This window comes from Strix uralensis, chromosome 4 (genome assembly GCF_047716275.1).
Source record: "Strix uralensis isolate ZFMK-TIS-50842 chromosome 4, bStrUra1, whole genome shotgun sequence".
Classification (NCBI taxonomy): Eukaryota; Metazoa; Chordata; class Aves; order Strigiformes; family Strigidae; genus Strix; species Strix uralensis.
The window spans coordinates 116,472,405-116,495,285 of NC_133975.1; the positions used below are offsets into that span (position 1 = coordinate 116,472,405).

The window sequence follows — 22,881 nt, forward strand, 5'->3', positions numbered from 1 at the left end:
TTGGTAGGAAAACGGGCACAAGTAGTAAAGTGCCGTAACTTGTACCCATTTGTCAGTCAATGCAAAAAAAGGTGAGAAGGCAGCCATGAGGGAAGAAGGAGGCTTACATAGCCCTCTCCACCCACATGCTCTACATCTTCCCTGCTAGAAGATGTATCTATGCTGTCAGTATCACACAGGCCTATTTTGTCCCAGATCTAATGACAGTTCTGCCTGAATGCAACCTTCTTTAAAAAAAAAAAAAAAATAAAAAAAAAACAAGGCCCAAACAAACATGCAACTACAACAACTTAAATTGATGAAGAGTCTCATCTACAAAAAACAGTGAATAGCATCAGTTAAGAGGTGGAGAGCCCTCTGTAGCCATGCCATACTCATCAGGTCAAACACTTGATTTAACAGTGGTGATCACTGCATACTTAGTATGTACATCAAATTAATCTTTTTTCAGAGGGTTCACAATTTTTCCCATGAAGAGTATAGTGTTCTCCATAGTTATGACCATTAGGAAGGGCCTGTTAAATGTAATGGTAACTGGAACGGACATAGGCACTATTTCCATGCCTGTGGCAGCTGCTGCTTCGGTGCCAGTCTCATCCACCTTTACCACAGCCTTATGAATAGCCTGTGAAGAAAGATATGTGTTACAAGTCAAAGGGGTACAAAACTAGTCACCTAAATAAGAACTGGGGCTAAAAGTGCTTGAAGGAGTTATTGATAAGAAACAAGCATCAGATGGACAGGTGTGAGACCACTGCACAAAGACAGCAAAGTTCGAAAAAAAAAAACCAGCAACCTACACGCAGCATAGCTCTCCTAGCCTCAGAGAGGAAAAGTCCATCCCCAGTGGAGGGGCATGTCCCTGCTAGTAAAACATTTGCTTTCTTTTCTTAATCCCCGCTCTCACTTGTGCGGATCTGTGGAGCTAGACTAAAGGTTAAGAGACTAAGATCATATTTAACTGTCTATTAAAAGTTTATAGAGTTAAAGAAGTAACATGCAGATTAGCACACTGAATAGCATCTGGAAATTATGTTTCCCATGTTCCTTAATGTCTTGGAAAAAATGGGAGCAAAGGAGAAGGGCCAGAAATAAGAGGACTAGAGCAGAGAAACATGTAAGTTTTACCTTGCAAAATCAAGACATTCACAGACCTTAATTCACTGACTTCCACCTGAGGTCATGAAGGCACTTGTTTTGTTCATATTAGACAATGAAATTTGCACTGATTGTCAGCTTTAAACTCTAGTTTTATTGAAGCATGACTTATCTGTAGCTTTTGTCTGTGCTTGTCACTAATGAGAGTCATTGCTCATAGGCTTGAAGCCAAATGTTTTTAATAACTGCATATTCCTTTCCCCTAAACAGTTTAAAGGCAAGCAGTGTTTTTCCTCTCCCCTCCCCTCCTCTCCAAAAAACACAAGCAGTGATACATCCTACAGCTCCCTACTTTCCCAGAGGCAAGCTAAAGTAGGTAGGCACAAACAGAAGCAGAAACGTAATGACTGTAACAACATGCTGCGGGAGGGTACTGAGGCATGGACCGATGATGATTTGGTCATATCTGTTTTATAAGGTTGCCCCATGCGGATCCAAAAGGCCTCCTAGATTAAAAAATTACAGATTTGTAACCTGATCCAGCCCAATTGCACTGACAGTGCAAGTAACATGGGTGAAATACTCTGTATGCCAACAGCTGCCTTTTCATGTGAAGCGAAGCACAAGTTTTGCATCATGAATAGTTGTAAAGAAAGTGATGTAAGTATCAATAACCATGGGCCCATAAAACAAAAAGCAGTATGACTTACCTGGGAAATTCTGTGTTGGGGCTGCCCAGTGATCCCAGAGAGGTCAGCCTTATCAGTGAATACATCCATGATGCCCATTTTATACAATATACTTTTCAGGTCATATGTCCCATAAAGAGTGAATTTCGGAAGATACAAATTTGCTGAGCTGCCAGAAAAGAAGTGCCAGAATATGGTGAAACTTTTGATCAGATATCACAGTATAACACAGACTTGCGAGAGACAAACTAATTTTGCTTTCTCCCCAAAGACATTTTGCTTGTAGGCTCTCTCTAGTCTACATGGGAGATGTATAGTGACATTAATTTGGGGAGAAGAAAAGAAAGTTTATAACAGTGTTGGAAGGCTTGTTGAGAGGATAGGGTTGTAGGTTGCTGTCTCACAGTCTGCAGTAAGCCAACACATGAACACTGAGATTGAGCCAGGGATCATTCAGCAAAACAGTACAGCTGTGCCTCCCTGAGGATCTTCATCTGATATTTTCAGAAGCTAGTGATATTTTGTGCATTCTGCTGGAAGCACCTTCATCATGCCCCATTACTAAGGATGCAGAGGATTCACCCTGTGAAAAAATGATTCTTTTAGGTGCCTCAGGATGGGCACAAAAAATATAAGACATCAAAGTTCACTTTTTTAATTAAAAAAAAAAAAAAGGTTGTCCTTCTGTGTTTATCATATAAATCAGGACAGAGAAAACAAAAAGATATACCTAAGGAGCAGGACAGTATGTGGTAGTGATTTTATGGATGAGAAAATAAAAAACCCAAAGCACATTGACAGAATGTAGTTAGTCAATAGATAATTCTTTTTCTATGTCTAGTCCAATGTCTGATTTATTAAATTTTTTTTTGAAAGTGACTAGTTTGCTGCTTTCCATAAATTAATCAAAGCTCCACATTTCTGACTCATTTCTTTCTTGCTCTTTCACTAAGGATCTAACAATTCCTTTTCAAAGGTTAAAACCAACATTTACAGCTACAAGCAACATAAAGAGACAGAGGTCAGTGATAATGCTGACAGTAGCTACTGTTTTCTAGTGAGAAACCAGGACAACTGTCCAGGGGTTGAGGTCAGGGAGATGTGGAGCAGTTAATGAAGCTGGCCAAAGAGGAAGTCATCCAGCAGACAAGTGGGAAGGAAAGGGTCTGTACCTCCAATGTAGCACAGCATCTAATGCCAAGTCTGGCTGGTACCCAAAAATGAGAGTGTTAGCGGATTGATAACAGGTTGCTGATCTTTTACTTCTGCTTAATTTCTGACTGTGCTGATTGCTGTCTCAAGTGAGGATGCAACTACCGTTGAATCATCTGTCTTGTTATTACATAAAGACTCTCATTCACAAGCCCCCACTTGCTTTCAACATGCAGGAAAGGGAAAGCTGTAGGCACACAGCAACAATGCGACCAGGCTGGAAGCACTCAATACATTTTCCAGAAGAGAAAGTGATGTTTTCTCCACAGTTTAGCCATTAAATAGATCTCATCTGTCTGTACTAGCAATACTTTGGCACTATCCCCTGTTCAGCAGCCAATAGCAATAAAAACTCTTCCTTACAATGCTTCTACAACTTCTGTTAATGTCAGTTTGCAGACAGAGAAACAGGGACAAACATATCTTGCCCACAGTCCTTAAATCATTCCATATCCCACATCAAAGCCATTTATTAAGACTTCCCAGAGACTCTAAATAATAGTGAAGGCAACAGGTTGCTTTGAAAACTAAATGGAAGAGGAGTAGTTTGTGCCATTAGTTTGCAGGAGAGAACTGCCATGATGAAAAATGGGGAGCTGAATGAAACAAGTTCATCTGTGACAGTAATGCATTTTTATATTATAAGATTTACATCTCTCATTCATGTCTTTTAGGTAGATTATTCCTGTTTGGAGAGGAGGGAGAGGATAGAGAGAGGAAATATAAATCCCTCCAATTGTATTTAGTGTCTTTCTTGCTGTTTTTGAAGGTAATTATGTTTCTTTGATAAAAATTATTCATAAGTGTCTTGATTCACCATCTTATTTGTCCTATAGTGATTTTAGTCACAAAACACATAGCTGCTCCCAGAAGTTTCAAAACTGTGAAAATGCACAGAGAATTCAATACTTCTTTCTGTCTTATTTTTAAATGAAAAAAAAATCTAGATTTTTTGGTAAGATTTAACAGTGAATCAGAGTTAAGAGCATGACACTGGTTTTGGTTTTCTTTATTAGGATGTCATTTTTATCTTGAGAAAAAAATCTAAAATACAATTTTCAAATGTGTATGTGTGAAGGTCTCTAACATGGCACATCAGATTCATGAATGAACACAAGGGCTTGATTCTGAAAGCATATTGTGCCTATGCTTGTACACATATTTTGTCCCATTAAAGGATACTATTACCCATGACAGTAAATGGAAGGAATCTAAAGTTGGTTTTAGAAAGCATATAACCTTTCTGCCTTCAAAGCTACCTTGAAGCAAGTGTAGCTTATACCAATTTTGCCTTCCTAAGTCTTCAAACAGCCTGAATAGAGTGGCTCTGCAATGTGCCAGGTGCTCTATACCCTTATCATTGAGCTTTATCCTCACAATTGCCAAATGAAAGCTGTTATTTCAGCATTAAAGGTGCAATTATTGGTAACTGTAATAGACAGAAAGGAAGTCAAAAGACAAGAAAAAAGGCTGAAGGAAAGTGGTAGGAATTTACTTGTAAATAGGAGAAGGCAGAAGACCTCCCCCAAAAAAGTGAGAAGAGGTCTTAAGACAGAAAACTGGGGGCTATGGAGAGTTGAAGATTGGAAACAAAATGCGGAAATGGCAAAAGTCCTAAAGTTGTGAAGGTTTTCATTTCATGCAGTACTGAATGTGAAAACACAAGACACCAGAGAGCCAGGTTCCAACTTTGGTCAGTGGGAATTCTTCTGTAGATTAAAACAGAACTAAAAATAGTATATTTATTCTGTACCCAGCAGATTGAGACTGATGTGTCTCCTTGCCTCCCATCTGAACCAAAAACTGCAGAATTTTACCTTTTTGAGACTACTGTCCTCCACCTTGACATACGTTCACAAGACAATCTTTTCTCCAGCTTCCTCATTCTTCCTTGATCAGGCAGAATAAAAAATGCTGAAGCACCTCCTTTGTAATCCATTTGTACCACAGTGGAAGACAGCTGTTCATCATAGCCATGCTTGAACTGACCCATTCCAAACATCATCGGGACTTCAACAGCCTTGTTCCCATTCACAAAGAATTTGTTCTTTTTAGTGTATTTTGGATCAAAAGGTTTTTCCCATTCAGCTTGAAATACAAGAGACAGAGTTACAGGATATTTTGAGAACATGAAACCATAGGACATATCACCAAAGGACACATTGATAGATGACAGGAACTGGTACAGCTGGATCAGCTTCAAAGACAAACCAGTTTGCAATGACCACTTGATCTTACTGAATACTCAGAATAATTCAATAGCAACACACAGTAGGTAGAGTGTGATGTATAAAACTCCCTCAGATCTTACAGCAGTCTGCAATATCCTTCATTAAGATGAGATACCAAGTGTTCTAGTGTGCACTCTTCCTCCATGACAACAGTTTTAAGGAGTCTATAAAGCCCTCATATGATGCAGTCCTTAAATGAGATCTCAGAAGAAGAAAGATTCTCTCCTTTCCATATTCCCACACCAAAATAAACTAGTGAAGGGTGACATGAGGGATGAATTCTCCAGAGAAATGAAGGGATTCAGGTTACTTGCAGAGAGAAGGGTTTCATATGTTGCTTTAGTTGATAGCCAATAAAGTCATGAAGAACTTAATTCTACCAGACTGATGGTTAAAAAACAAAACAACACAACAACAACATAAACCTTTTATACTGTCATGCTCACGATCTTAAATTTCCAAAGGCTCCTTGCTCAGTCATAATGAAACAGTCTACACTGAAACTCCGAAAGATTCTTATCCTCAGCAGAGAGGAATTTCTAAGCCAAATTCCAGCTATCCACCTCATCAATTTCAGAGGCTGAGCAGATTTTTTAAAAGAGGAAAAGTTGGGGGGAGTTGTCTTATTTTTTAAAGAAAAGAGGTACTGCTCTGTAGTAAATTTTGCCTTCTAGAACAAAACTAATTTTTTATCAAATTTAGTGGGCAAAAGTAGAGTCACAATACTAAGTAAATTAAGTGCCATCAAGAAAACCATGAAACTACTCCTTTTGACTTCTGATTTCTATTTGAACAATGATTACAAGGCAGCTTGGTTCAAGTGAAATAATTATCATCTGCTGTTTCCACCATCTGTGAAATAGATATAAACAGCACTTATTTAGTATTTGGAAAGAGTGAAATGAGACTTAGTTAGTGCATGTCTCAGGCTCTGAAAATATAAACTGACCACTGCCAGTACCCTGAAGATGGGAAAAGTTGTTACTTTTATGTTACTTCGTTAATAGTGACTTCTATCATCAGATATCTAATAGGCAGGACTTCTGCCTTGATATGCTTAAGTGAAAAAAAAATTAAAAAGCAGAATGAATCACAGAAACATGAATGACACAAGTCCTGAAATACTCAAACAACCTTTATCTAATGCTCAACTCAGGGAAGACACCCACCATTTTCAGAAAGAGCTTTGTTTGATTAAAAACTGAGTAGTATGTTAGGATTTAAGCACACAGATTAGACAGAGATGACATCCACTAATCCTTTCCTCTTGTTTCAGAGGCACTCTTATTCCTACACTCTCATCTCTCTTAGCAGGCTACCTTCTAGGGATGGCACCTTCCTCAAACACTTCACAGTGTTCAAGTGGAAAAACAGATCTCAAAGTATGATACTTTGTGGTGACCGGCTTGGCTAGGGCACGATAAGGGACTGGTGTACAGTAGTGGAATAGCATGCCTGCTGGCTGAGAGCCAGGAAAACATTGCCAGACTTTTGTCCTTAGGGAAGAACTTCTACACTATGCTACACCACAAAGAAGTGGGAGGAGAGTCACCAGTACTGTGCAAGGAAGGTTGTAATGCACAGAGAGTGGACGAGAGCCTAGAAGTATAGTCTGGTTATAGAAGTACCTGAGATTTAAAGATCCTCTCCAGATTAATCCCAGCCTCTAGATCAATTAGCATTAACCTACTCTCAAATTCAAGATGAAAATCCTTATTATTGCTATTAATGCTATTCTTTAATCTATTTTCTTTAAAATTGAAGAGCTGAAACAGAATCTCCATCATCTTTGGAAGGGCTGGGAAATCATTTCAGTAATGAGAATGAACACTTAATTTTAACCCAAACTTATTTTTAGAACACGTAGACGTTATCTGTAATAGGAAGTTATCTTTAATACAAGGTTTTTCAGGCTTTTGTTCCCATTGGACTGCTAAATTTATTGCTCCTTCTTCAAACACCTTTCAGTAAAAGAATAGGCTTTTTTGCCTATTTTGAAAGACGTTCCTGATGCTAAATAAAAGCCTGTCTTGAAAACAGTTGAGACAAACAAGTATGTATTCGAGAGAATTAAGAAATTTCAATCATCTGTATTGCAAACAGTTCCATTTAGCTTCAGAGATTAACACAAGGAGCAGAGACACAGATGAAAAGCAAAACAAAACAAAAATATGGTTTTGAATTACTTTCAGGTGAAGCCTCATATTGGAGAGGAGAGTGAAAGCATCCAGTTTAACAGTTTTAAAAGAATAGCACTTCTCTTAAAAAAATAGCATTTCTAATGTCATCTCTGTTTCAATTAAAAAGCTTAATGATATTTTTATCAGATAAAGTACAGAATATTATTTTTTCAGAGTACAATTACTTTGTTTTCAGAACACGATAAAATGAGTAAGAGAGAGAAGGTTTGAAAGAAGATGCAGTATCTGTTATTAGACCAGGGATTGAACCTTACAGACTTGCTCCTCTTCTTATTAGATCAGCAGTCTGAAAAGCTCTGGGAAGATCTGTAGACTGTACCTAAGCAGACTGCATAAGTTAATTAATAAAAACAAGCTTATTGTCATTAGGCTTGTATTTGATACTGGTGGATCTATCTCTTCACTGGAAAATATTAGAATCTGCAAATCAAAAAAAAAAAAAAGGTTGAAAATCTATGCCTCCAGACACGTCAGGACTACAGCCATACTATCAGCAAAGGCATAGTTAGTAAAAAAAAAAGGAGAACATGAGTGTGAAACTAAACCTACTGTTACAGGTTTAGGTTTGGATACATGAACATACTCAGTAACAGCAAAACTATTGAGTAAACATATGTTCTTCTAGGTAAGATGCAAAGTTTTCTTGAACAGTGTTCTTTGAATTTAACTCTGAACTTGCTAAACAAAAACCAGATGAAGTGGATTTCAAATTAATTCCTAGACAAAAAAAACCCAAACATTCAAGAAAGTGCTTAAATGCCACAGGATTGTATAGGATTAGACCCTTTACTGGATAGAGATGCCTTCCTCAAAGTATAGGTCAGCAGGAGATGCAATCTTCAGCAGGAAAGAAATGTATATATTAAAAGATATAGGAAAAATTGCTTTAAATTTTGCTAGGAATTATCATCAGTGTCAAGTAGAACATAGTTTCCAATAGCTTTGTTTACAATTAAGTGTAAGTGAGGACCAAAAAGAAAACAAGACATGAGTCCATCTGCAAACCCATATTGCAAAAAAAGGTGATGAAGTCCAAGACTGACCTGAGGAAATAACGTATGAAGTAGGAGAATATAATATGTATATCTTACCATTAAAATAAATATAGCTAATAAGGAGAATTTCAGTAAGTGGATCAAGGTTACTTATGAGGTCCTTGATTTTCCCATTGGTTCTTCCCGCTACATATTCGTTGATCTTTATCTGGGCTTGATCAGCCCTCTTGAAGTTCATAGGATAAGCTTCTCCTTCATAGAAGTTTCTGATACTATTTAAAAATTTATCTTGTGGCTTCAGTTGTTCAAGCACAAACAGGACATTTCCCATATTCAGCTGTAACCCCTCATTCTTTCTGTTTACCATTTGCATGAGTTGACGATAACCTTCATGTATTTCATTTTCAGAAATCTCACGTGGGTTAAAGCTAAGGACCCTAAGAATCTGTGTCAGAGTGTCTGTTCTGGCACCCAGAGTCAGCATTGCAAAGGCAGTAGAGATGCTCAAAGGAGAGAAAAAAATATTCCCATTGTTTTCACGAGAAGAAATCTCTTTGTAGAAACAACATGCAAACCGACAAACACTGTTCCCTACAGCCTGCTGTGGCATGTTTAGGTTTTCTGGGCCTCTTTGATTTTGGTTTCTTACAGCTGGGCGATTAGGCTCATAGCAATAACTGTTGGAATGAAGCCCAACAATTAAAAGACACAGGAAAAACAATATCTTCATGTTTCTATAACTCTGTAAAAAAAAAAAAAAAAAGAAAAATTATATTTGGCTTACAAATCTTTTTCCTTGTGCTTAAAAATAAGTCAATTCCTTCACTGTACAGAGCTGGTTTGGTACCAGTGATTCCAAGGCACTTGAATTCAGGGATACCAACTTTCTATTTCAAAGAAGCAGACTCTGGAAAATTACTCAACCTACTGAAGAAATTATGAAAGAATAAAAATTAAAGTCAAAGAGGTATGAAGTAATACCAAAGACACCCTCATTAAGGTTAGGCTGCAATTCCTTTGAAACTGTTTTTTTTTTTTTCCAGTGTTCTGCTTTTAATGTGGCTTTAAGTGATAAAAAGCTGTAAGTCAAAAGTACAAGTCTATAGAGCAGAAGTAAGGGAGCCAGTCAAGCCAATCAAAGCAGAAGAAAGGCACAATATTCCTCCATTGTGAGAATTAAAATATTATACATTTTTGAATGGGCTGCGTGTGAACATATAGGCAGGCACCAGAGAGAAAGTAAATGTACTTGTTAATGAGGAAGTGATGAACATTTACAGTGATTCCATAAAGCTTGAACAATTGAGCACCATTTAAAAAAACCCCAGACTTCCACATAACTAACAAAAGAGAGAAATATGCTTTGAGCAATTAGTAAGTTATCAAGACCCTGGAAATACTTTGTTGCTTATTAAGAAAGGGAAAATGGGTATGTACACAGAACAGCAAGTGGAAATAAGTGTGCCTGCCACACACAAAGGCATGTCCAGTCCGGTGACTGAACCAAATCACCTAAAAGTAAAATTACAAAAATTAGAGGAAGCTCTAGAACAATCATGGTGTTTATCATCAGAAAGATAGCAATGGGTGATTTTGACAGAGAAGGCTGCAATGGTAAAATGTAAAGATGAATGAGTGAATTCTGGAGAAACAAAGATACTGATAGAACTGGAAAGCCTTTTCCAGAGCAGCATGAAAACCATCCATTCCAAATCTGTGGCAATAATTTTGACTCTAGAAATTAATACTGTACCACACTTGTTTTAACAACTTCTGTCAACAGACAGAATGAAGTAAAGATGTGGAATATCTGGAAATCCAGAACATCCTCCTGTGGTATATGATCACTTTACATACAGACTCTTTTATAAAATAAAATACTCTCTAGAGGAAAATGTAAGGATTTTCAAAAGGGAGAAATATCTTAGGTTCCTGACTTGCAATGAGAAATGGTATTCAGAACTTCATGCCTTGTAAAATCATTTGAAGCCTTATCAGCTCCCACCACGACCCTGCATTTGTGTTCTCCACTTTCCAGAGTCTTGGTTCTCCAAAATTAATCGAAATCAGAATGCTGATCTCTGCTTTAATAATATATGCTATAAATATTCCTTAAGTCACACCCTTTGAATATCGTGGTTATAGCAATACTACTATTGTTAGGAAGGGCCTGAGCCCCATGACAAATCACTTTCAGACAGTTCACTTGCATATCTAGAACAAATTTAAATTTGAGCTCTTTGATTTGTTTGTAACTTGCTCCATCATCACTCTAATTCTTTCAGCCTTTATCTCTACCCAGTTTCTTTTTTCCAAACTCTCTAGAAGCTTTAGACAGCAAGCCTTAAGTCCCCACTTCCATTTAATTTAATGCCCTACATTTGTTATTATCATCCATTTACTTCATTTAACTCTAAAACATTTAGAGATGCAATTTTCCTAGAGAGTTATGCTGTACAAACATGACTATTTCAGAGAGGACTTACCTTTTTTTAAAAAAACAAAACCACAATAAAACAATACAAAAACATTTAAATTGCAACTTGAACATGAACATGGTATTTTCCTCAATGGATTATTCAGAAACTGTTGTTCTACACATAAGGTCTGACATTTTTTCCACAGAAAAAAACGTATTACTTACGGTACAGTCAAAAGGGTCCTGTTGTATTCACCAGGTCTGCACAGGTCCTTGCTCAGTTGTTTATGCTGCTGAACACAAAGCAGGGTATCCTCTAGTAAAGGTTAAGATCATCTAAGGGCTGTGAGTCACACATTATAATTTCAGAGATTAGGTAGTGCAAACAGTGTTGAAACTAGTTTTACTGGACACCTAACTTTGCTGAATATATGTTTCACACGTGACTTTTTATTATTCATGACTATCTGATCACCCTGGTTAGATTCAAACCAATTTTCCTGAAACTGAACCTACTGTTTCATAATATCAAACATTCATACACATCTCAGTTGCTCAAATCTACTATTTTATGATCAAGAAAGTCATCAGAAGTAGTACCTATAGAGAAATATCTTGAATATAATTTCTAGTGACTGTAACATTGCTTTCACTGAGGCATGAGGACAGGGCTTGATGCACTGGGACAACCTGAATTTTTGTAACCCAGCTTTCTTGTCTCCTGCATATCCATGCCTGGGCTTGATTGTCTCCAGGTGAAGCCAGTGATGATTCTAATAGGTGCAGGGCTTAAAACACTGTTTTGCTACATTAGCAAATGCTGTTGTAAATGTGCCTGACTATCCACTCCCACATGGGGAATCCGCTGGCAGCAAGAGCTGTGATAGCGACTCCTGGGCCACTTGCATGGCCCTGTGCCAGGGCAAGAAGGAATGTGGCTGGGATGCCATTGCATGCGGGTGATCCCTGTTACAAGCATGACCTGGGGACAGGGGGCGGAAGCCTAGGAACATGGGTGTAAAATAGAGCAAGTCTTTAGACCAGCTTACTATCTTGTGATCTGGGATGTGGGGAGCAGGCCCCTCTGATCGTGTATCAAGTTCAGCTGGGTCAGATCAGACAGCCTGGTATCCTGCACTCAGCTCTACTCACTACAATAAACTCCTGCAACTGCTGGAGCAAGCTGGTGGGTGCAGAATGACAGAAGCATTGAAAAAGGGAACTCTGGAGACCATGTAGTCCAACCCCTTGCTCAAACCAGGGCCAGCTATAGCAAGTTCCTCAGGAAAGTGTCCAGCTGGGTTTTGACTTCCTCCAACAATGGAGACTCCACAGTCTCTCTGGGCAACCTGTTTCAATGTTTGATGATACTGACACTAAAACAGGTTTTTTCTACATTTGAATGGAATTTCTTGTATTCTAATGTGTGCTCATTGTCCCTTGTCCTGTCACTGGATACCACTGAGAAGAGGCTATCTCTTTCTTTACACCTCCCATAAAAAATCAGGTATTTATACACATTGGTAAGATCCCCAAGGCCTTTTCTTCTCTGGGCTAAACAGTTCCAGCTCTCTCAGCCTCTCATACATTAGATGCTGTAATCCCTCAGTCACCTTTGTGGCGCTTTACTAGAGTCTCTCCAGCATGCCCATTTCCTTCTTGCACTGTGGAGCCCAGAACTGGATCCAGCACGCCAGATGAGTACAACAGGATGAGTAGAGAGGATCACTTGCCTTGACCAGCTGGTGATGCTCTCCTTAATGCAGCTCAAGATGTTGTTGGCTGCGTTTCCTGCAAGAGCTTTCTTCTGGCTCATGGTTAACTTGGTGTCCACCAGGAGCTCCAGGCCCCCAAGCACGGTACCTCATGTCTCCATTTCTAAAACTAGTATAATATTTTCTCTCATTTTCTTTCCAAAATGCAAGCATATTCAGGGAGGGACCAACCCTTACTATACACAAAATAGATGGAGTGCTGATCTCAATGCTGTTTCTAAGCTCAACTGAAATACTAACCACCATGACTCAGCAACATTTTCTGGGAGATTCTCTATGCAACTGGTGAAAGTTGTTGATGATTACGACCTATCAAGCTACTCAACAGACTGAAAAAAAAACCCCTCTTAAACAAGTTGCTTATGAACCAAAGCTTAAGAAATAGAAGGTTTTTGGGCAGTGTACTGGACTGCCACATAATATGTTCTTCACGCATAGCACTCATCCGAAAGAGTACTTGAGATACTATTTTCACTGCTTCTTGTATAAATAAGAGCCAAGAATCTCACTTAGAGCTAACTTTTAATAATGTGCTGCAGTTTTCATGGTATATAAAAACTGATTTCGGATGAAGGAAGGAAGGAAGCCCAATTAAATACAGACGCCATGCTAATGACAAGGTGACAGATGAATGACTAGGCTAGATTTGAACACACCTAGACCACACCTCTGGACACTTGCAGGAGAAGGCCTGTTACTGAACATGAAAAAGCTTGCCCTGAAATTGGAAAGAAAGCAGAGAAAATCAATACAGGATCAATTTGTATGAATAATGTGAATCTCTGGACACTAGTATTAAAGAAAGTCCAAATTTGTCTTTCATGTCTTTCCAGAGTCAAGACATGAGAAGAAGAAAGGTAAAGGAAAAGGTAACAGTGCCTGATCCAATTGCATAATTTCTGTATTTGATGAAGAAACTTCAACTATTTATATCATAACTGTAAGCAGAATACTGATTTACAAAGAATTCAGCCATTTTGTTCAATTTTGAGGTTTGGGATATTCCAGAATAACACTGCATATGTTGAAGGTATGATATGGATAGTGAACAGGAAACTCCCTTACCTACACTGGGGACTTTTCTAAAAGTTTCCACAGCTCTTAACACAGCTAGCACTGAATTGTTTGTATATGCTTAAGCCCCAGCTGGCAAAATTTAGTGTAAATACATCTGCTTTGAGCAAAGAGTTTGAAAGAGGTTTGTTTATACAAGGTTCCTCTCTTTGTTATATCCGGTAACCACTCGTGGCACGAATAGGGAATTCTACTGCATAAACAAGGCCCCAGAGCCTCTCCTTAGCCTGTGCTAAACCACAGATACCAAGTGTGTATATATCTTCAAAGAGATGGAAGAATCTCTTAATTTGTTGCCCCATTGAAACTAAAGCACTTCCTCATAACCATAATTAAAAAGGGAGGGATCAGGGATGGGAAAACAAATGTATATTAAGTTGTACTTTTCTGAAGCTGGCAGTACTTTCTCTTGAAAATATAATAGGGGAGAGTGCACAGCCTATCTAACCTTAAGGTGTGATCCATCTGACTTAGGACACCTGTTTCCCTACAATAACAAAAATACAACATTTTATGAATGGTTCAGATCTTGAAGAATTTCTCCAAAATTATTGCTCAGTAGGTAGAGCACTGTTAGAGTTGACCTACAGAGACAGAAAGCACTCCGGGGCATCTCTATTTAATTATGGGACTTTTCACAATCCCTTTAGTCCCAGGATTTTCTACCATTAAATCCATTACACTACACAACAAACAGGTTGAAAAATTCACCAAACTATCAATGACTGGGATAGTTTGGAGTAGGCCAGCATCCACAGAAAGCATAGAGCTATATGGCTTCTGGTCCCAAAATTATCTGAAGCATTTCTCCACTGGGAGCATCACCCCAACAGGATCATTTGGGTTAGAATCTCACCAGTATGCAGTGTTTGAGTCCAATAGAATATATTTGCTTCTATTAAGCTCCTTTAAAAAAAAAAAAAAGGGAAACAAAAAAACAACAATAAATAAACACCATCTCCTGAAAGGCTGAAGTGTTCTCTTCCCTCAATGTCTCATTTCTATTTCCAAAGATCTTTCTCAGTCTCTCAATTCTCTCTGTCATCACTCAAGGGAACAGACAGCAGCACACACATCTTATGTCCCCAGCACCCCGGCCAGTGGTACCCTTAACTTTGAATCTCCCCCTTCTCCAGAGCCCCCAGACTCAAGGTGACACTTTGCCTACATTCACTCTTTGAGGATCTGTGCTGGTCACAAGCAAATAAACACCCTTTACTCTTCAGCATTTCCTAGATACACTTAGTGATACCTTATCTATCACTGGAAATGCATGGCTGTATGTGAAGATGTGCAACTCTCTCCTAACACCACTACAAGTTTTCTTGAAGTAGATCATTATTCTCAAACCCAGCAGCGTTTTGAGAACACCTTAGGCAGAAGTATCTATGGTTTGGCAGCTCTTTTTCCTCTTGCCCAGCTCTCCACCTCTCTTTACCTACAGAGGAGGTAGGGAAAGATCCCACCCAACTTCTCCTGACATCATTTCTTCTGCAGAGGATTCAACAAAGCCATACAGTATCCCTGAGTCCTCTCTCCCTTTTTGGCTGTTCTTGTTTTCCTAGCCATAAGTAAGGGCACCAGGAAAGGAAGCAGAAAGAATAAGGACGAAATGTTAGATAGGACAGGCCTCCTCTGTACAATACCTCTCCCATCGAGTCAGAGACCAAATCTCACTCCCTCACACACAGCCTTCCCCTGAAATTCAGTCTTTCCAGCCCTCTCTACTTGTGGTCCTTTAAATTCCTCACCCAGTACCACAAACTCTCCAAGCACCAATATCATTCCAGTCACCACCTCCTCAAATAACTCAAGTCCCCTTTGGCTCCACTGACGCCTTTTTCTCTCACTTCCAGCATCTCCTTTAGCCTCAGTGTTACACAAAGGGGAGAGGGAGAGGTGGGGACAAGAAGTAGGTAGCAGTTTGCCTCAAGAAATCTGAAGAACCATCACACTGAAGAACTGATACTCGTTTACTGCTCGTGGCTTCTCCTCAAAGCCAGGGAATTGTTTCTGCCATGAAATTAGCTCCCTTCCTCCTCAGCATATCCTTCAGTTAAACATGACTTTCCTGCTACAAAAGAAAACTCCTTTCTTTTTTATCTTCCCAAGCAGTCTGTGAATCACTGTCCCTTACTTCATATCTTTTGCAGTTTTAATGATTTGCCCTTGCAAATTTTCTTTGATCTGCCTTTGATGAAATTTTACAGCTTTTAAGTTTCTGTCTGCTGAGAAAATCTGCATAATACCATTTTCCTCTTAGTTTCAACAATCTCATTGTTCCAAAACACTAACACCTTGATAGCAGACATCAAGGTTAGTGGCTTTTTACTGTCAGTCTTTATCACCAGCTCCTGACATTTTAAATAAATGAGGATGCAAAGACACTACAGAGAAGAAAATCCCTCAATATTCAAAATTAGATTCACAGCTGACCACAAAGAGAAAATTCTCAATATTAAATTAATAAACCATACACAGACAATCATCCAAAGAATATCTTGATTCCTTTCTCTTACTTCCTCTCTCCAGGTTTGACCTCCCTTCTGAATGGCTTTCTCAAAATAAACAAAACTAAATAATTTTGTGTCCTGCACAGATAGTGAGACTAGCAGCAATCCCAAACTATAGTAGTCTTCCACGACACTAGAAACATGCACCTGAAAAAAAAATGTTTACTCAGGCACCAGACACTAGTACATTTTTCATCAATAAATCTCAAGGCACTTCATATCATCAAAGAAACATCAACAGCTGTTTTGTAGAGAACATGCAGACAGCAGTTTTACTCTGTCAGCACAAAAAACAGAAACCAGGGAAGAGGATGACAGTCATCATAGATTTTTTTTTTTTGGACAAGATCAAGTTCTGATGCGTTTGGTTAAATGCTGGGTTGTCTGAATACTGTTGAGTACCAATTATTTAAATACTCCGGAAACAGGTGTAAGAATTTAGTTACCAACTACTGCTCACTCAGTGCATTTGAAGTTGTTTGATCCATTAGCATTTCTCATGGGGGTGGGAGGGGAAACATGACAGATTAACCTAAACTGCAGCATAACACTTTCTCAAACTACTTCTGATAGACATGCAGTGAGACCTCAGAGATTACAGACTGAGGAGAGCAAGTAAACTGTAAACTGTGTCTCAGAAAGCAAGAAGTACCTTTCTCCGTGTAGGACTGAAACATGGAAAGGAGACTTCACTGTGGGATCAAAGGGAAAATAAAACTAAGAAAAGAGCTGTGAGAAAGTAAGGCTGAAAAGAAAATATTTCCAGTTTGAGAGCTAGCCCTAGAGATTGCTATGCTGTGCAACAGATCACTTGGTAGGCCCAAAACTGAAAGCAAGACAACTGAGGCAATGACATGATGCTGAAACTGTGCAGGCCTCTAGACATCAGGCTGTGCTACTGTTCAAATGTGACAGTTGAGTTCTGCATGGCGTGTTGCTTGCCATATACTCATACCAACTTATTCAGAACAAACTTAGGTGTCTAGCATGACATCGCATTGCATAAATTGAACACAAACACCAACTCTCTCATCCAAAAAATCCTTCTGAATGGAGTTCATCATATAGAAAAGCTCAGAGGAGAAACTTCTGAATGAACTGAGAATTAGCCCTAGGTAGCAGTTCCAACATTGCCCTAAGGGAAGTTGTGTCGTCCAGAATTAATCTCATAGACAGTACCTCACATGCTCTGTCTCAGACATGCATGAGAATCCAGAGTACTACCAAAATGGGAACTCCAGTCAGAAAGACACATCCTGTATCAGAATGTCACACCATGACTCCACCGCTTCTGATATCTGACCTAGCTTATACAGGGCTCCTTTAGATATCTCTGCAAACATCTGAGCTCCTTTGCACAGAGTAGACGTACTCTGGGAAGTAAGCCCATCTGGCAAGACTAGCTCATGATGTCTCCTGTGACAACCAGCCAAAGGCAATACAGATGTTACAATATGAAAAAAAAGCAAAAATGTAATTGATTATACAACTTTGGAAGAATTTACAAGCCACAGCAGTTGTATAGCATAGTAATGTCCTTGTCCCTTCTGACTACTACTTCAAAGGAATTTTTCATAGAAGCACTGGACAGCATTGCACCAGGAGATGAATTACTGATAATTAGAAAACAGAGAGGTCATTGCTCATTGTAAATTAGGTCCTGGTGCACAGACCCACATGATGATTAAAACTCTGAAATTGCAACTAAAGAAAAACTTTGGGTAGTGGAAAGCACACAAGTGAAAATCAAAGTTTGCAGCAACAAGCTGATGTGCACTGGGGAAATGTGTGAATTAGAGGTATGGATAAATAAATGGAGGGGAAAAAAAGTGTACTCCTTTCTGAAAGCAGGGTCTGTAAACCCTTGTTCTCCGATCTCAGGGCAATGGACTCACTGGAAAGGGAAATGAGACAAAACAACTGAGAAAAAACCTGAGCATGTGTCCTTGTGCAAAGCACCCCCTGGAATGCAGATTAGATCTGAGAGGTGACCTCTCAATGGGACATACTTTGGACTTAAATGAACATACTTCTTAACAGGGCACACTTCATACTTCAGCAAGAAGCAACTTCTTCCATTCCGGAAAGTTGTAGGTGAAGATTTATTCACATTGGTTGGAAGAATAATATGTATTTTTTTCAAATTATTATTTTCACTCCTGTGACATAGCCTTAGGGTGAAATATTACAGCTGTACACGTGGTTGTTCTACTGGTCGGTTGCACCAACCTCCAGTTCAGGAGATACACTGTTCCCAGCTACGCTATTGCAACTACTTGCAGTTGTATTCAGAAGGCTAAACTCCATTATCTCAGTTCTGACAGGCTGAAAGTTTAAATTCTGATCTGGACTTTGAACTGTTTAGCAATAAGCAAACAACTGATCAAAATGGGATTTGTCATATGCAGATAATCAATTTAGCAGAAAACAAACAATCTGAATGCCTTTAATGTCTTTAAACTATAGCCAAGGGAACTGTAGGCCCGCACAACTCGACAGAAATGAAATTGTTCATTTGCGGTGCTGGGTGCATCCATCACTTCATGATCATGATGAAAAAATCACACTTATAAAAGAAATTAATTATCATAATGAGCATATGTTCAGTGGTCAGACATATATGCTGAGGATTAAACAACACCTCCAAATTCTGAAAGACAGACAGACAGACAAAAGACATAGGGTTTGCTGCTCTTCCTGAAAAGGCTTCCGTTAGGCAATGTTAACAATTGTCCAGAGAAAATGAGCTCTAGGATAACAAACAACAGGAACCAATAGTAGTGATATTGGAAGAGGCATATGTGATATGTCCAGAAGGTGAAAGACCTCAAGAGATGTACTGAACTTGTTTAGTCAGGATAACTAGCAAACTGGTTCTGGGTGACTGGAACTGTTTGCAACATTATTGCATGACTAATATGTCTGAGGTGGGGAGAAAAGGTCTACTGATGAAAATCATGCCTGTAACGGTTTCACTCAGTGAACACAGAAAATGTGGAGTGTATCATTGAAGAGGCAGTGTGAGTTACAACTGTGGCACTAAAGGAAAAGGGAAGTGCCTTCACCATAATTGCCATGTAACACACACTGGATGACGTACACCACAAATGGTTCAGCTCAATTATTCCACAAATGCTTTTTTTCTTTTGGCAGCAATCTATGAAAATCTTCAAAAGCTGAATATGCCTTTAAACCTGTTTGGAAGCAGAGAGATTATAACTGCATTGACACTGAGCATGGGAAAGCTTGTTGGCTTAGGATGTTCTGTAGAGACGTGATGGCAGATCAGCAGCACAGCACAGTTGCTGTGCTTCTCACTTCACTGCTGGAACGAGGATTCAGTATCCTTACTCTGTGCATACCCACTGTTCCACAAACAGCATGCCTTTTTTCGGATCCTGCACACATAGGCACCACCTTGCCATGCTGGGCACCCTTCTCTGTCACCTCCTCTATCTGCCAAGCATGTGTTTGAGTAGCCCAACAAGCCATCACTCTGATGGAGTAGCATTTGGGACAAACCGTCTCTCCACAGAAAAGAGTGACACATGTGGATACCAGAAACGTGAATTTGCTAGGAAAAATTCCAAAGCCTCACAAGGGGAGACACATATCTTCTAGAGAAAGAAATCAAAAAGAAAATCATGGAACTTTGTTTTCCTCGGAACATAACAAGACTGAAACCTCCCATAGACACATGTCCCTTCTACCTCTTCAATCAATGTACAAGCTAGCCACTGAAGAATGTATATATTATAGATCTATGTATGTATGTATTTTAGAAGTTGCTTAATAATGGGCTGTGGCATGAAAGGAAAGAAAAAAGCAACAGTTGCTCAAGAGCCGCTAAGTGAAGAGACACTCTGCAACAGCTACTAAAGCAGGAGGAGCTTTGGCAACTTCAGGACAGAAAAAATATAAAGGATCTCATATTTTGGATTCATCTGGTGTGGCTGCTGCTTCATGGAGCAGGCCTCATTCAAACAAGCTAATGACAACAGGAGGCCTCCTCCCTGGTTTCAGCAGGGTCTGGATCAGGTCCCTTCTGCAGCACCTGCTGTGCTCCCCTGGGCTTCCCAACCGTCTGCAGGGCAAACTGCAGACTCACAAATGGTTCATGCGATGACAAAATGATGTTGACACTTTGTATTTTGCCTCAGCTGTTCACAGCCTGGTGCAATCTCAAGACATTATCACTGAACTCCTGCAAGATTGCAGCAGCTTATTTCTGTTGCTGAAGGAAAAAAGATGGGTCCTGATCCAAACCCAACTGAAGTCAGCAGAGAAAATGCCAACTGTTGCTGATTTTTCAAGGCTTTTTAAGGGAATCAAGTTTGTTTACAATTTTGACTGTTGCAATAGTTTCCTGAACCTATGGGAAGTAGAACAGGCTACTGCAAGATAAGCAAGACTGGGAGCTGTAGGCACCAGATGCTCTCTGATAGGTCCCTGTATGTATGCTCAAATCCTGCAGTAAAAATGAACTAATCTACTTTTCCTTCATGTAGGAGCAGGTTACCTTTCATTTACTGCAGGGTAACAGTGGTCAATCAAGCAAATATATATAGGACAGTGTCCAACAAGGCAGCTCTTGTACTCCAGCAAACAATACAACACAGAAAAAAAGTAGACAGCAGCAGTACTATTTTTCACACCATCACGATTAATTTATATTTCTAAATAACTCTAAGCATTAAAAGACACATTTTATTCTTCACTTCTGCCACTTTTAATGTACTTATCTGAGGAATATGGAAGCTTAATGGGATTCCCTTCGTACCTCTTGTAAAAATACCATTCCAATTTTTGCACTTTTCTAAAAGAAAACCTGTGCTTGCCAAAGTACACATTGTGCAGATAGAGCAACCATTGTCAGCAGTCTCTGCAGTTTGGCTCAACATGAGCATAACGTAATATTTTCATAAATGCCATAATGTTTCCAGAGCCTATTTCCCATTCTCAAAAGTGAATGAAGCTCTAAGAAGTCAGATTTTCAAAGGGATCTAGCCTACCGTACTGGGTCTGGCTGAGCCAGAATTGATTTTCCTCTATAGCAGCCCTCATGGTGCTGTGTTTTATGTTGGGAGCTGGCAGGGTGTTGATAGCACACTGGTGTTGTGGCTACTGCTGAGTAGTGCTTACACAGCACCAAGGCTCTTTCTGACATTTTCCCCCCCACAGTGGGATGGGGTGGGCAAGATCTTGGGAGGGGACACAACCAGGACAGCTGACCCGAACTGACCAAAGGGATATTCCATACCATATGACGTCTGCTCAAGTATAAAGCTGGGAGAAAGGAGGAAGGGGGTGGGGTCACCCTTGGTCCTCCGAGGCAACCACTACGTGTATTGGAGCCCTGCTTCCTGAGAAGGCCCGACATCGCCTGTTCATGGGAAGTAGAGAATAAATTTGTTTTCTTTTTTGCTTCCACCCGTGGACCTTTGCTTCGCTTTGCTTATATTAAAACTGCTTTTGTTTTACCCACAAGGGTTGTTTGTTTTGTTTTTTTTTTCCTATCTTATTTTCTTTCCCCTCTTTGCCCTTTTGAGAAAAAAGGGGGAAGGGGGGGGAAGTGACAGGGTGACTTGGTGGGTACCTGGCATTTAGCCAAGGTCAAACCACCACACATACAAATAAATTTGAGTTTTCATCAGCATATACACAGGCTTGTAACCAATTTGGGAACTTTAGAAGCAAACTGCAGTTATTTTTATATGCGTAAACATTTTCAAAACTCCATTCCTTGAAAGCTACAGTTCCAATGCTTTAAAGAACTGGATTCTCAAATATTAAAATATTTTTATTGAGATTTTTCTGTCTCTTTCAGAAGTAAAGGAAAACAAAGAAATAAATAGAGAAAGGAAATATGAAATTACAAATACAGTTCTAGCAATTAGATACCCACAGAGCATAGGGTTTAGTAATGAAGCCATAGATACAGATATTTCAGTACTAACAACTATAAGTATGGATTTAATTGGATTCCTTTTACTATGTTCTATAAATTCAGCTCTCCTGCTTGATGAACCAAACAACATTGGGCAAGTGGTATAAAAGATTTTAAGTGAAAACAAAGTGGAACCACTGAAAAGGTGAGTGGCAGCAAGTTAGAGTGAGTAACAGAAAAATAAGAAAAAAGTCAGAAGAAGAGGAGACAAAAAGGAGACAAGGGAGTTCTGAAAATGAGGTTAAATATGTTAGCCACACTTCATACAGTCAGTTTTATATCTATACAAAATAACATCAAACTATTCATAGTCCTGTTATTTTCTTTTAAAAAATCCAATGCAGAAGTTTGTAAAAGGAGATAAAAATAAAAGATCACTCTCAGTGTTAGAGGCAGAAGTCCCTCCAAATCTCTCATTAATGCATGAAGTATAATAACTACATTCTTTGTCTTCTTTCAATAACTGAATAAAACAATGTCTAATTTATGTGTAGAAAAACATTTCAGTAAAAAGTCAATGTAAAATACTATTTGGCTAAAAGTTTCTTCCCAAAATACTCCTGGTGGTCATTTCACCCCCAAAAGCAGTTCCACAGTAACAAATACACTACACTACAGACAAATACAAATACACTTTGCCTCTTACTAAGATGATACTGAGTATTGGGTTGCAAGTAATACCCTTCTAAGATCCCTTTCTGTTTGTGTACAACCTTTTGCTATGGTA

General features: G+C 39.1%; 1 protein-coding gene across 1 annotated transcript; it reads right to left on the reverse strand.

Moving 5' to 3' along the window:
- LOC141942280 (alpha-1-antiproteinase F-like) lies at nt 1-11,181 on the reverse strand. The gene is given in 5 exon segments (XM_074865228.1): nt 1-625; nt 1,809-1,956; nt 4,817-5,087; nt 8,523-9,168; nt 11,071-11,181. Coding segments are annotated over 5 exon segments (1,365 nt in total). The 3' UTR covers nt 1-436.
- Between the last annotated feature and the right edge of the window lie 11,700 nt (nt 11,182-22,881).